This window comes from Habropoda laboriosa, unplaced genomic scaffold (assembly GCF_001263275.1).
Source record: "Habropoda laboriosa isolate 0110345459 unplaced genomic scaffold, ASM126327v1 scaffold64, whole genome shotgun sequence".
NCBI classification, from domain to species: domain Eukaryota; kingdom Metazoa; phylum Arthropoda; class Insecta; order Hymenoptera; family Apidae; genus Habropoda; species Habropoda laboriosa.
Genome location: NW_017100183.1, coordinates 1,384,885 through 1,399,094, shown reverse-complemented (window position 1 = coordinate 1,399,094; position 14,210 = coordinate 1,384,885). Strand labels below are relative to the sequence as shown.

The 14,210-nt window shown below is 45.5% G+C and overlaps 1 protein-coding gene across 1 annotated transcript in view; it reads left to right on the top strand.

The window, feature by feature from the left end:
• LOC108579161 (histone acetyltransferase KAT7) overlaps positions 1-14,210 on the top strand; it is a 26,625-nt gene that overhangs the window by 11,282 nt on the left and 1,133 nt on the right. The window contains exons 11-14 of the mRNA XM_017942613.1: positions 2,529-2,539; positions 8,395-8,488; positions 13,710-13,856; positions 14,067-14,173. Of these exons, the coding sequence (XP_017798102.1) occupies positions 2,529-2,539; positions 8,395-8,488; positions 13,710-13,856; positions 14,067-14,173 (359 nt within the window). The remainder of the gene's footprint in view (positions 1-2,528; positions 2,540-8,394; positions 8,489-13,709; positions 13,857-14,066; positions 14,174-14,210) is intronic.

Below are 14,210 nucleotides of genomic sequence, written 5' to 3'. Positions count from 1 at the left end.
AGACACCGGGAGTCTGTCTCTTAAAAGCGGGAATAAATCGGCGGCAGACACGTCCGCTGTATTCCAATCACGTTGCCCTATCAAATTCGACAAATAAACACGGTGAACAGGACTCTGATCCAAGTGTTTCCGTTTTCCTTACCAATGAATAAATGAATAAATATCGATACTACCCAGATGCTCCACTATAGTAACGATATTACAAAGAATTGCAATTGAAATATGTGAAAAGAACGGTGAAATTAGTCAGAATGATCCTCTCTGTGTGAAAAGGAATTTTCTCGTCATTTTTAACAAGCAACGAAGATATGATTTTCATAACCATCTTGGTTGAAAGAATCTGTATATCTTGAAGTAGACATCGATAAGTAATTTGCCTCTTCGGCAAGAGAATATCTGAAAGGTTTCAGGAAGATGACGGTTTAATTTGGTGAAAGAGCCGATGAGAATCAGTAGACGGTGTATCCGTGGAGACTCTGCGATCCACAGTCACTCAGGACTCAGGTTTGCCTAACTTCCGGTGGTGCGCCAGTTAGCCCGTCACGAACCGTTTCAGTGTATATGTCCTGAATAATAATTAATGCATACAGAAATGGAACGAGTCGGTACCTTCTGAGAGAGAGAGAGAAGAAGAAGAGGTAAAAGGATTAAGAGAGAAGCTATCTGTACGTTCACGAAGAGATTCGCAGGACCAAGGACCGCAGGAGCGATGCTTGCAACGCAATAAATAGACAGGATCTGACAACGTTTATATACCTCTGAGAGGATCCGGTAGAGTATACGAAGACGAATGAAAGCGAAGAGAGAACGTGAAGGATCACGAAAAAAAGAAAAAAGGGAAAAAAGGAAGCATCCAAGAGCCAGAGGATCAACGAGGGGAATTTTTAAACGAAGCCGGATGATGCTGTTCTGAAAATTTTCGCGATTTTGTTCCCCTCGTCTGAGTGGTCCTTTCCGTTCCACGAAGAAGCGCGTACAACGATTTCAATGAGTATCTCGAAACTTGATTTTTATCGTATCCGACCATTAAAACGCGTGAAACAAATTTAACGAAAAAAAAACACAGGGAAATTGAAGATTTACCTAATATATAAATATTCGAACCCTCGAGGCGTTTGCATTTAAAGAAAGAATCAGCTACACAGGAGTTACACAGGTGAAGAGATATGAAAGATGAAAGAGAGAGAAAGAGAGAGGTGGAGGTTAGAGGCGAAATGTAAACGTCAGAGAAGAGTCTCTTTGAATAGCTAGAAATTTGATTTCCAGGATAAGTCTATTTCGCTATCAAACCTTCCTCAAAGAAAATCATAAACCGAATTCACTGTAAAACACGACGGAAGAAAACTTAAAAAGCAAACGAAGACGAAGGAAGGAAGAAATCAGTTAGAGAGAAGGGAGGAGACAGAAAGGCGCGGCGTAAAGGAGACAAAGAGAGGAAAGCCAGTGCAAGAAAGGCAGTGCGCAAAGGGTCGGTCAATTTTCCTTAAAAATATCCCGCAGACGTGGTGCGAGGGCACGTAGGAAAAGGGGACGTAAGGAAAGAGAAAGACGGAAGGAGAAAAGAGTGACTGTGGAAGAGAAGGTAGGGAAGGGAGAGTGTAGATGATGGTGGTGGTGTGCGAAAGGGACTCTGCAGGAAAGCAGAAAAGGAAAGGGATGACGTAGGGTATAGCATGGGGAGTATGAGGACGAGTAGTAGTAGTAGTAGTAGTAGAGGTCGTCGATACGATACGCGGCGGCCTCTTGGAGAAGAGGTTGGGGTAGGCTCGCCCCATCCACCACGTCGGTCGAACTTCCCCTCGACCTCTCCTCTCTCTTCCTCACCCTGCAAAATCTCACCCCGACCGGGGTCGATCGATGCCAGACAGTCCTGTTCACACGACCAAATCCCGCCGAATACACACAGAGTCCCTAGAAAGGTTGGGGTAGGGTAAAAGCTTTCTCTCTCTCTCTCTCTCTCTCTTCTAGCTCTAGCTCTTCACCAGCCACTTCTGGTTCTAGCTCTAGCCTCTCTCCCTCTATCGCATTTACCTCCTTATATCCTTGCTATGTCGTTTTCCTCATCGTCGTCATGAGTTTTGCCACGACTAGCTTCTCTCCTCTAAGCTTGTCTCCTCTTTTGCTACCTGTCCTTCTTCTCCTCTTAGTCCTCCTCCTCCTCTTTTCGTGCGTACTCGACCACGATGTAGAGAGCCGCAAGTGTACCGTCGTGGTGGTTTCCAGTTTCCCGTACCCACCTTTACACCTCCCTGCGCCTGTTTCTTTTCTCGAGCCGTTCGAGTGTATACGAACGGCGACGACGACGACGACGACGACACTGTCGGCAAAAATCCACGTGGCTGCTGCTGAGCTTCCTACTCGTCTGTTACGTGGACAAAGTGTCTGTGAAAGCTAGGGGACCACTGGTCGTGAGACGTTCACGCCGACACTCATCTTGGTCTATGATAATTTCAGTGGGCCGGACAGGTTCCTGGGAAGCGGTGTTTCAGCTTTTAGACCTTGACCTTTGTTCATCAGGTTGAACGTAGCTTTCGTAGAAGTCTCCTGGAAGAAGAAATAACGAATAGAATTGTAGAGTAACTTTGAATTCTACGTTATAATGAAAGGTGTTGAGAGATTGGTACCAAGTGAATCTTCATGAGAAAGATAGATTTTTCGAGAAGAAAGAACGTGTTTCTCTCAGTTTGAACAAGGGCAACGTTCGACTTGTTGGAGGAATTAATAGAGACATGGTTGTTGCGCGGCATTGATCAGATATCGATTGCAGAGCTTTCCTTCCCACAATGCCGTGTAATTGTGCGGGATCTCCATTGTTCCGAGCTTCGAAATGGCTACTTTGAAATTCTCCAACTCGAACGTCTTCGGTGAATGACCAGTGGTGAAGATAGAAAGAAACTTGGATTAGTCTGCTGTATATACTCCGTTGAAGTTGACCTTATATATATATATGTATCAAATAATCACTCTTCAGACGTAGACGATAATAAGGAGTTATAGACGGAAAAATCTCTAGAAAACATTAACTCTTAGATAACAGGTGAGTAACTGCTACGATCGGCCGTGTCATAGGAATGCAGCACTGTACAATGGTTACAAAGTAATTTCCTTTGGACTCAACTTATCTGTAGAATTTGTCGGTGACTAAGGGCTAAAAGAAGACTGGTCACCCGACAAAAATTTCGACTTCGAGTCAGGTCAGACTTCGTTCTTCCTTTCTTCTTCTTCTTCTTCGAGCAAACGAAGGTCCGTTGGATTGATTCGCCGTTGCACGGTACGCAGGAAATCTACAAGGGGTCTGAAACGAACCGGCCAACGGACGAACGGTTGGGTACGAGCCAAAAGGAAAGTGGTGTTCGCTCGAAAGGAACCAAGGGAGCATAGAGACGAAGATAATTAATAAGTCCGTTGAATTTTTTCGCTCAACCAACGACTACTAACAAAGTATATATACAGACCTCTATCGGACGAGAGTCGGTGACAATTTTTTCCTTTCGATCTAAAGGGGCGTTGGACCGTCTGCTTTTCCAAGTATCCGTCATTGATAAATTTACAACATCACTCGGGGAAAAACCTCATTCGGACGTGTTGGTCCGGCAAGTTTCTAATTTCTCCACTGGACCGTGTTGTTTCTTGGTTCATTATTGTTCGCAGTTTCTTTTCTAGCCTGTTCAACAAAACACGTTTTATCTCTGCTAATGATAACGAAGATGTAACTACGTCTTGATAGAAATAAAGGAATAAAAATGTCTTTACTTAATGGGCGTGGCTCGGTTGAAATTTTATATCGATAATGAACGGTGATAAAATATGTTACCAAAAAAGTGGATAGATATTTTTTAAGTGAGTGTTGAAAGAAGAATGTTTTAATATTTACGAAGTTTTCTCGAACGATTACTCGTGGGGAATTTTCGTGGATTTTCCCTAGGTGAGAATTTTCCACGTCATTAGAGGGGAATTGGCACGTGAAAACGGCCAATCTGCTGCGTGCCGATGCGACGGCACGAGTGCACGAAACTTCCAGTACACCCCGTATGTTAAGAGGAACGCTTTGTTCGGTATAAAGAAAGTGGAGGAGGAAACTCGGTGCATCTAAATATAGAAGTGACCGTCGCGAGGAGCTGTGTAACCTTTAAGCGACGCTCACACCGTGTCCCGATCGTCTGCAATCGAAGAATTCGCAAACGAGACCAAAATGGAATATCTCGCGGTAGAATTTGTGTATCGCGGACCTTTCTTTAGTCGTAAAATTGATAAGTACTTTATTTAGCGATAAGAAAGAGCTCGAACATCTTTCTTGTGATATCTCGTCGAAATCAGGCACCGTTAACCTTGTTAAATTCGTACACGTCGATTTCTAACCTCAAATTCGATCAATTTTCATCTGATACTAAAAAAGTATATTCTTCGATTCGTTTCTCTAATGTAGAATTCAACTATTAACCTTGCTACCTATCTGTACGATAACTTCTAACCTCAAAATCGTCAAATTTTTCTAATTAAAGTATACTTTATCGCTCGAGCTCTCGTCGATTCTATCCTCATTTGCATTCTCCTCCGAGATACAGAGCTACGTCTTTAAGCCTCTTTATTCCTCGACGAATTAACACCTCGTGGCACGAATAACTCTCTTCCCCTCTCTCGAGAGAAATAAAAAAGCTTCGGAATCGCAAGTAACCCGTTCTCAACGAACAGAGACTGAGCTGATACATAATCGTGGTAGCCAAAAGCGCGATTATTCCGATAAATAACGAACGGTGGAACGTGGACAGCTCGATCGCTATAAATTCTGAAACATCGCGTTACGATTGCAGCTCGAAGCGATTCTCGATCTCCTCTCGACTCTCGACTCTTGACTCTCGACTCTCTTTGCGCCGTTCTCTATTCTTCGTTCGCTGTTACGGAACGGGGAGAATCATGAACAAAGCGAGCGTGAATCGCGAAGTTTCTTTGGGTGATAAGCTTTTGGTCAGCAGCTGAATGGAAACGATTGCAACTGTTATCGATCGTGGTAGCCGCGGAAAGGAGAGACCCGTAGCGTGAACGTGGATCGTAAAAGGCTTCCAATCGGACAGTATCCTTTTCTGCGTATCGTCGTGCCATAAAGTGCGCGCTAGCCGGGCACACGTGCGACGATAGAGACTTTGGAACGCGGGGGAACTAAAGACTGTGTACGCACTATGTATCTGGCTTCGTTCCTCGAGTGCTCATAAACACGTCGCATAGGCGAGACGCCGGTGCGCAAGAAGCACGCGTAGGTGAACGAACGTCTACGTGGCGGACGTAACGAGAGCCGGCTAATAATCCTCTTTATTTTTCCTTTTTTCTAGGCAAACTTGTAGTAGTGACAACGTTTACTCTTAGTAACGTATCCGATTATTAAGGGATAGAATCGAATCGAAGAGAATCTGGACGATAAAAGGTACTTTTTATTAACAAAATTTCACGTTAGTTATTTTTGAGGTTAGGTTAGAATACTATTTCGTAACATTTCCTATAGAAATACAATCTTTCCTTTTTCCAAAAATTTCTACGAGTAGACTATACTGACTCAACTCTTCGCTAAATATTAAATCGTCAGACTAATTTTCTTCGTTTTAAACAGACACACAGTTGCTACACTGTTCGTTTCGCGGCGCCGTGATTCGGAGTCGCGTGGCCGATCGATTTCGTTGAATCGTTCCTTCTCGTCGTCTTCTTCTTCATCGTCAGCTTCTACGATGGAAGAGAGAACGAAGAGCCCCTTGGAAAAAAGAGGAAAAAAGAGGAAAAGCGATGTGTAAGGGGCTTTCTTGCGTGGAACACGGTGGGGACTCGGAGACGTCCCTGAGTGAAGCAGAGACTACTGGCCCAAGGACGTCGCGGGGCCCAGATTCTCCTCTTTATCTCTCTCTCTCTCTCTTTCTCTTCGTATCCTTCCTCTCTCCACTCTCGTTTCTCTTCGTCTGACTTGGTCTAAAAGTTCATCTAGCCTGGCCAAGCGTGTCTCTGGTCATATTTTGTTTTTGGTTTTAGCATTTAGTCTACTCTACAGCCTTGCTATAGTCCACCCAGATAGCTATCTATTACTCGAGACTCGTTCATAGGGCCCACCAAGACCTTTCTTCTCCTTTTCACGCTTTCACTCTTCCCTCTCTCTTGTTGCTCTGGCTCTTTCTTGCTGCTCTTTCTTCCGTCTGCGGTGCTCCTTGTTCGTTCCATAGAGAGGGGGGAAACACAGATACATGTATACGTAGACGGGTTCGTACAAGCATGGGCGAGTCTTCTCAAGTTGTGTCCTTCGAACCGTTGCTGCCCCACTCGCCAGTTAGCAACAGCAGCACGACTGCCACGGCCGGAAATACCGGGTGTTCGAGTTGTACTGGGTCCGTTCTTGGCCGACGAAATGGGACCGAGGGGCGTAGAATGATTAACGACGGATTCTACGTTGCGATGGCCTCGAAAGAATCGACCATAATGCCGAGAGGCGCCATCGTTTCCAACTTGGGCGAATTCTCACTGCAAAGGGGAACTTCGATTTTTCAAGTGTGAATTTTAAACGATGTTTCAACGTGCTTTAGGAATAATCTCAATTCCTATATTTACCGTATGCATTTATTATACATCCAGCTTTTTCTACGTGTACATTTAATAAATTTGAATAATTTCGTTTAATTACGAGAGAGATCTGTTTGAAAAAAAAGAAAAAATACATACACTCCGGACGTAGGAGTAAATGGTACGTTTTCATTCGGGACCAGTGAACACGTTAACTCTCGCAGATCAATGAGAAACAGCGAATAACTGTATCACAGTTTCGTTGAGCGTGTATGTACGTTTCCGTGCAGCTCATGAAAAATGAATGCTATCGTGGAAGTATGGTTGGTAATCCGGTGTCGAAGATTAAGCCAGCTCTTTCAACGAGAGAGAGAAAGAGAGGATCGAAAGAGATTTTCCTTTCTTTTGTGCCACGATATGATTGTCACGTTCACCGTTTAACTATTAACGCTCTAGAGGACCGATTTTTTTATTTTTTTTTTTTTTTATTTTTCGTCGCATCCACTCTGGATGAAAATTAAATTCGCTCGGAAAGCCCCCCGGTTTCGAGCGCTCTCTTTGCCTCTCCATATGCATCCCGATATTTACCGGGTAAATTTGCTCATGAAAACGTCTCGAAATTGATCGAAAAACGAAACAACCAAGTATGAAGCGTGCAATCGTAGAGAACCTTGTGCCGTGTGTTACAATTTTCGTGCTTCGATATTCGTGCAAGTAGTTCTTTTTAACTTCGTATCAATTTTTCACGATCAAATCGATCAGACTAAATTCCGCATAGAGGACACATATTAATGAATAAAAAATGGAAAATCGACCAAATATTTTACGTTATTTAACCTATACCACGATCCTGTTACAAAAAAAATTATATCTTACTCGTTGGTTAGGTTAGGTTAGGTTAGGTTAGGTTAGGTCAGGTTAGGTATCGAATAAAAACTATTGCTAATATTTCTGAAAAGACGTGAACATTTCGTATATAGATGTAATTTCACACGAAATTTATCTAATCTGCTGGTTAGGCGGCGATATACACGTAGAGTGCACGTTGTTCGTAGGTGTACGCCCACTCGGTGTCACGGTAAAAATATGTTCTCGAAAAATTCGACGTGTTCATTCGCGAGGCAGAGAGCGCGGCGATCTATATTTAAAACGGGATATTTTCACCGTCCTCGCTTTTCACTCGATCCTTCGATCGACCGTGCACCTTTCGAGAAATTCGAACTCGAACGCGTCGAAAGATATAAAAGCGAAAGAGAGGTACATATAACGTACGGCGGGCGGTTGAAGAGACAGGAGAGAGAGGAGTCACGTTTTAATAAAACATATTATGTACCGGCTTCCTTGAGCGATGCGTCGTGCTGTCCAAAATATCGTTAGCCTATTGTGTTTCTTTCGTGACGAAGGTCGCGACGCATTTCGCTTGCGTTAACGTCATAATACGCACGATTGTATCTGGCTGCTGCACACGCTGAACAAGCCTGTACGAGAGCGTGTCGAGTGTGCTAACCACGCGGCCGGTCAAAATATTATTCCACGTAAACACGTCTGTACCTCGACCTTTGAGACGCTGTGTATCCTATGCGTGGTCGAACCGAAGAAAACTCTATTCCCTTCTATCTTCACCTCTTTCATCGGTGTTTCATTTTATAGAGTGGTCGAGAAACCATTTAGAAATGTTTCTCCATAGAAACTACATATCTTTATATTCGTAGACACGAGAAAGCTAACCTAACCTTAAATTTTATTTTCTACAAATGATTTGAAGTTTAACAAGATTTTGTCATTTTTGTCTCTTTTTTTTAATCTACCAACGATACTAAGGCGACTATCTGAAAATTGGCAAAACTCGTTCTGTTGCAGGAAAAAAACTCTTTCCTGAATTACAACGTGTCCTGCATTCTAACGTTGCCGCCTTATCAACGTCAGGGATACGGCCGACTCTTGATCGACTTTAGTGAGTATGCTGTCGCACGGTTCTTTTTTTCTTTTCTTTTACACGAGGCATGTCCGGCCAGAGCAGCCTTGGCGGTGGCCAAGGCGGCAGGATGACGACATTCTTCCGAACGAAATCGAAAGGACAGCCGAATTAGGAACCGGAGTTTATAGGAACGCCTCCGCGGTTTCCATGGCGTGGCCACTCGTCGACGTTGCGGTCGCTGCGATTGAAAGGCCTCGTCCGGCTGGCACGCGTCGCCCCTGCAGTCCCGTTCATTTTCTGCCTTTAAGGGACCGCAATCACTCTGTCACCTAATCCCTTTTTTTTTTGCATTTTCCCTCAATTCCTTTCCACAACACTTCGATTCTCTCAAGATATTACCAGCAACGAAGAATTTCAATTACGCGTATTCGCTACTTTTAGGTTAGGTTAGGTGATTCGTTATTTTCAAGTTCCCCCAAAGAATACATTTTGCATGTATAATTATCCAATATCATCATCGAAATTTCCCTAAACTTCAAAGCTAAAGGATTAAAGAATCCAAGATCAAACGGGGGAGGAACTTCAACGATTCCGCCGGAGAGTAACAGAGATGCTTTCACATGCTAAACGATCGTTCACTCGCCTACGATAAACCAATCAAATTCACCAATCCTACCAACATGAAAAAACCGAAAACCTCGTTCCTCCCTAAATCGTACCGCGAGTGTAGCAACAAAAAGAAAAGAAAAAGCAGAACAAACCTCGGGCATCGGAATGGTAAGAGAAGTTACTCTGGGTAGTAAGGCGTCTCTCCTCGAGAGAGAAAAAAACAAGAAAAAAACGAGAGAATCGCTCGGCGGCGTGGAAAGGCTTGCCTCGTTGGCCGGGCGGCGTGTACACCGCGGCGCGTAGAGTTGATAATTAAACGTGGGCTTTTTGCCGTGACGTCATTTTCATTGATGCCGACGAGTCGAGGCAGGAGAGTATGGGTCGCGCGCGCGTAGGGGTAAGCGCGTCGGCGGTGGCCATGCAGAAGGACAGAGAAGGTGGGGTTGGGAGAGGGTGAGGCACGGGGCTAGGTGGCTGGGCTTGTGGGTCGACGTCCTATGCGTCGGGTATCGTACACCTTGGGGTGGGGGGTTTAGCCATGCCAGCTTTTCCGCAGGGGATGCCGCGGACCGAGAGACGTTATACTCGGTGCTGGCTGCTGCTGCTGCTGCTGCTCTACCTCTAGAGCTAGGCTGGCTGGTGGCGGCGGTGGTAGTGGTGGTGGTGATGGTGGCAGTGGTGGAACCACCGGTGGTGGGAAGAATCGCGGTGGTAGTGGTGACGGATAGTGGAGAGCAGCAGCGTGGGTTGGAGTGGAATGGTTAGCGGAAAGTGCGACGCCCGGCGTCTCGCCGCATCGATCGACCCCCAACCAACCCTGTTCTGCCTCTACCTGCTGGTGGTTGGCTTCTACACACGTGCAGACTCGCGTACACACACACGGACAGGCAGACGGCGGGGTATTCGTCTGGTGGTCGCGCGCGGGGTGTGTCTGTACAGAGGGACCACACTCTCTCTCTCTCTCTCGCTCCTGTAGAAATTCGCTATAACGTTACATAGCCGAGATCTCTTTTCCGTTTGTTGGAACTTCTCCTCGCTGAGTTATGAACCAGTTCTAGAACCACCATGTGCTCGTTGGTTCCACTTGTACGCTGATACGTGGACGTATCGCGGAGGATTTGGCAAATATGAGGATAAGAAATAAAGATAGAAACGTAAATCGTGAGAATGATCATTTGCAGATCGTTCTCGATCCTAGATAAATTAAAGAGCCAACAGTCGTGGAGAAAGTTGGAACAAATCGTCCTCGAGTCCGGTATCAGACACACCCTACGCGTGCTTCTCGGGCTTCCGCTTGTAGAGAGAGAGGCAGTGGGCTAGCAGTGATTTCCACCTGGTTCGATTGGAAGCCGCGTGTGGGGCTCGCAATCGCATGACCTCTGGTGACCTCGCCCCACGGGAGCCTCGTAGGGCGTAGGATTGGCAGGGCTACCGACGCCCGGCGGCGGCGGCGGCGGCGGCGGCAGCCAGCACCACGTAGAAAGAGGAGGAGGAGGAATAAAGGGATGAGAGTCCACGAACCTCTTCCCCGACCGGGCTCCTGTCACGCCGATCCATCCACCCACCACCACCAACCACCACCCTTCCAACCCCCGTGTCTCCGTTGTTCTCTCGTCCTTCTAGTTGCCGCGTTCCTCTTGCTCGATTTTCTCCACCACCACCTCCAGCCAGCCAGCATCCACGCCGATCCCAAAAGTCTGCAAACTGAACGGACGCGTAATGAATGCGCGCTACCTTCACCGAACAGAGACGTAGTAATAGTAGTAGTAGTAGTAGTAGTAGTAGTAGTAATAGTAGTAGTAGTAGTAGTAGCAGCCGCGCTACCTTCACCGAACAGAGACGTAGTAATAGTAGTAGTAGTAGTAGTAGTAGTAGTAGTAGTAATAGTAGTAGTAGTAGTAGTAGCAGCAGTAGTAGTAGTAGTAGTAGTAACAGTAGTAATAAGAGTAGTAGACTGGCAAGGTGGAAAGGAGAGATAGAAAAGGAGTGAGAGAGAGAGAGGAATGTATAGGCGAGGAGGAGGTGGTGGAAAAGAATTGGTAGAGGGTTGAGCTGCCAAGATAGAGGGTAGACTGTCCTCTCTCCGGTCTCTGAAGGCTGTGCACGGTCCAGGAGGCTGGAGGAGGAGGAAAAGCATGGTCGTTGAACCCCTCAGCCTCCGGGACGTCCTGGAATAATCCCGGCACACAGGACCGGTCCTCGTGGGCTCGCCGCCTCAGATACTCTGCAAAAATCGTCTCGCCTCCCTTTTACTCCTCACTCCTCTACACCGACACCTGGCACTCTCTTCTTCTTCTTCCACCTCCTTCTCCTCCTCCTCCTTTTTCTCTCCTTGTCCTTTTCTTTCACCTTTGAACGCGAGACACTGTTATCGTCTCGACCTCGATTATTCGGATAATGAGAATTCCGCGGTTATTTCGGGAACGTTGCCGCTCACTGGAGATGCTTCCGCGAGGATTTCGCCTGGCCACCGCTGGTCGTTGAACTTTACGGTTTCCGGATGTTCTGGAAATTGACATCGACGTGTCTAGGAAACGGAAGAGCCGTCGTTATCTCGAACGAAACGTGAGAACGATGGTCAATCATAGGTCTTTACAATTTCCTGTGGAAAAAAAAAGATACCAAGCGGTCTTCGACTGCTATTCGAACCCGTTTACTTTTCAACGGTGTCGAAGAAAATCTACCGTACACATTTTTCCTCGATTTCCGAATATTAATCCGTTGAGATCGATGCTCGAGCATGATCAGTTTCGAAACGTCTGTCCACACAGAAATTGTCCTAAAAGCACCCGAAACGGCCGCTGTACGTAGCTGGAATATTTTCAGATTAATGCTTTCGCGTGACTTTTTAAGAGTAACGGCATACCGATGCAGAATCAATACGGGCCGCGCGCGTGGCTGCTTCTTACAGATATAACGGATGACCCATAAACGTGGAGAAATCTGTTTAGCTCGTCCCGTCGATGTAATTTATTTAATTAGTTAATTAGTTCGCCGGTGAAGAATGGGAAACCTTAAACGTCTCCCGGTATCCGTAGATTCTCGTGCATATTTTATCACGTCCTATTCTAAAATCGACGAATTCCCAACGCTTCCTGTCAAAAGTCACTTCAGATGGACGTGGTTCGAATTGCACGTAGCGAAATGTAAGACGTTCGTGTATAATTCCCACAAAAGGCTCTATTCGAGGAGAATCCTCCTCTTGATCCTTCGTTCCGGCGATTTTTCGTGGATACCTGAGAATACATCGGACAAACGAGGCATGACGGACGTTCAACCAGACTCCTGAAGCAACCGGACATCGTCCAGTGCTGTATCGAGTAGAATATTCTCCGTTTCCTCGTCGGACTACCCCTTTCGAAGGAGAAAGAAAGAAAGAGATAGACAGAGATGCATCTGTAATTTTCTTCTTTTTTTTTTTTTACATTACAGCGTCTGTAATTTTCTACAATTTAACAGAAACCGTGATTAATCATCGGTCTTTGATGAAATATTTATAGAGGATGATTTACAAGTTTTCTAGCGAGATAACCGCGTATAATAGAGCAGCAAGTGGAAATTATTTTCGATACGGCACTGGCGCCGCGGCATTTCATCCTTCGTCGGTCACTGACACCAGAAATGGCTTATAGCGGCGGCGTCGATTCAGGATGGATACGTGTATTATGTGTGCGCACGTGAACGCGCGCGCATGGTCTCTCTGTGCCTATGCGGCTTCGCCGGTATCTCGCGGAATTGGAATTTCATAGTCCGTCTAGTGGTCCGTGCACAAGGGCGTAATGCAGTTCCTAAGTAATGAGAGGATATTACGGAGGGAATGGTAACAAGCTTCGGAGGAGTCGCCACTCTGTCCCTCCTCCCCCCCTCCCCACCTCGCCACGTGCAGGACAAATTTATTTTCAACGGTACACCGGTACACAGAGAGGGGACCTTTGCGAATCAATCTCTCAAGTTTTACCATTAGTTTAAACGATTTCACCTGTCGTTTATCGATCGCACAGTTACCACCGAGTATGTCCTACTTCAACGAGATGACGTTCGCTCTTGACCCTTTACCTTTTCAAATATCGCGTCAAATACTTCGTACCGCAGAACGAAATAATCCAACACGATTTGTACTTCTTTTTATCTTTATCCTTATTTTCACTTTGTTCTACATAGTAGTTCGATTTTTCTACAGGGTTATGTTTAATTTTAATTTTAACTTTATATTTTATATTTAATCGACACGATTAACACGTTCGACGCGTGGTGAATTACAAGTTGAAAATAGCGATTGCTCCACACTTTGATCTATCTTTGCTGCCGAGTTGAAAAAATATTCTGTTTTGCTCGACGACAGTTACACTATCGGTGACTCATGTGTATCGCTAATTGTGTACGCGGCACACATGTTAATTGGTACTACGTAAATCAATTCGCAATGTTGAAGGATTTCTATTGGTTGATCAGCGGCGATTTATCGAGTGTATTGTATTTAAAATCCAAGTCGAAATAACTCTGTAAAAGTAGGGAAAAAAATTCTGCCGCATTGAAGAGAAACGGTGCAATTTGAGGTTAGGTGTGTGTGTGTGTGGTATATTCTGCGACGAGTAACGAAGTGGTTAGGAATGTATGAATAAAACGGAACATGACGTGTTTTGCGCAGGTTACTTATTGACCAGGGTGGAGAAAAAGATTGGCTCGCCCGAAAAGCCTCTGTCGGATCTGGGCTTGATCTCGTATCGCAGCTACTGGAAGGACGTTTTGCTGCAGTACCTCTGCAACTTCGGGGGCAAGGAACTCTCCGTTAAAGGTAACACAATACCGCCGCGGAGCACACGCCACACGCTTTTGACCGATTTACAAGACGCGTTATTTTAAGAGTGGCCGCTTGCAGAGAAAGAGAACACGTGTGCGCGCTTTGTGTATATAGGCGGGTTTACATGTGTAGAACGTGATATTCGAGACGGCCGCCAGTGTGTGTATCTCTGTTCGATCACCGCTTTTACATATTGTCTTTCAGATATCAGCAAAGAGATGGCCATCGACTCGTACGACATCGTCAGCACCCTGCAGGCCCTTGGTATGATGAAATACTGGAAGGGCAAGCATATCATTCTGAAGAAACAGGTAAGTCGGTTCATTGTCATTCTAATTTGCCAACCGA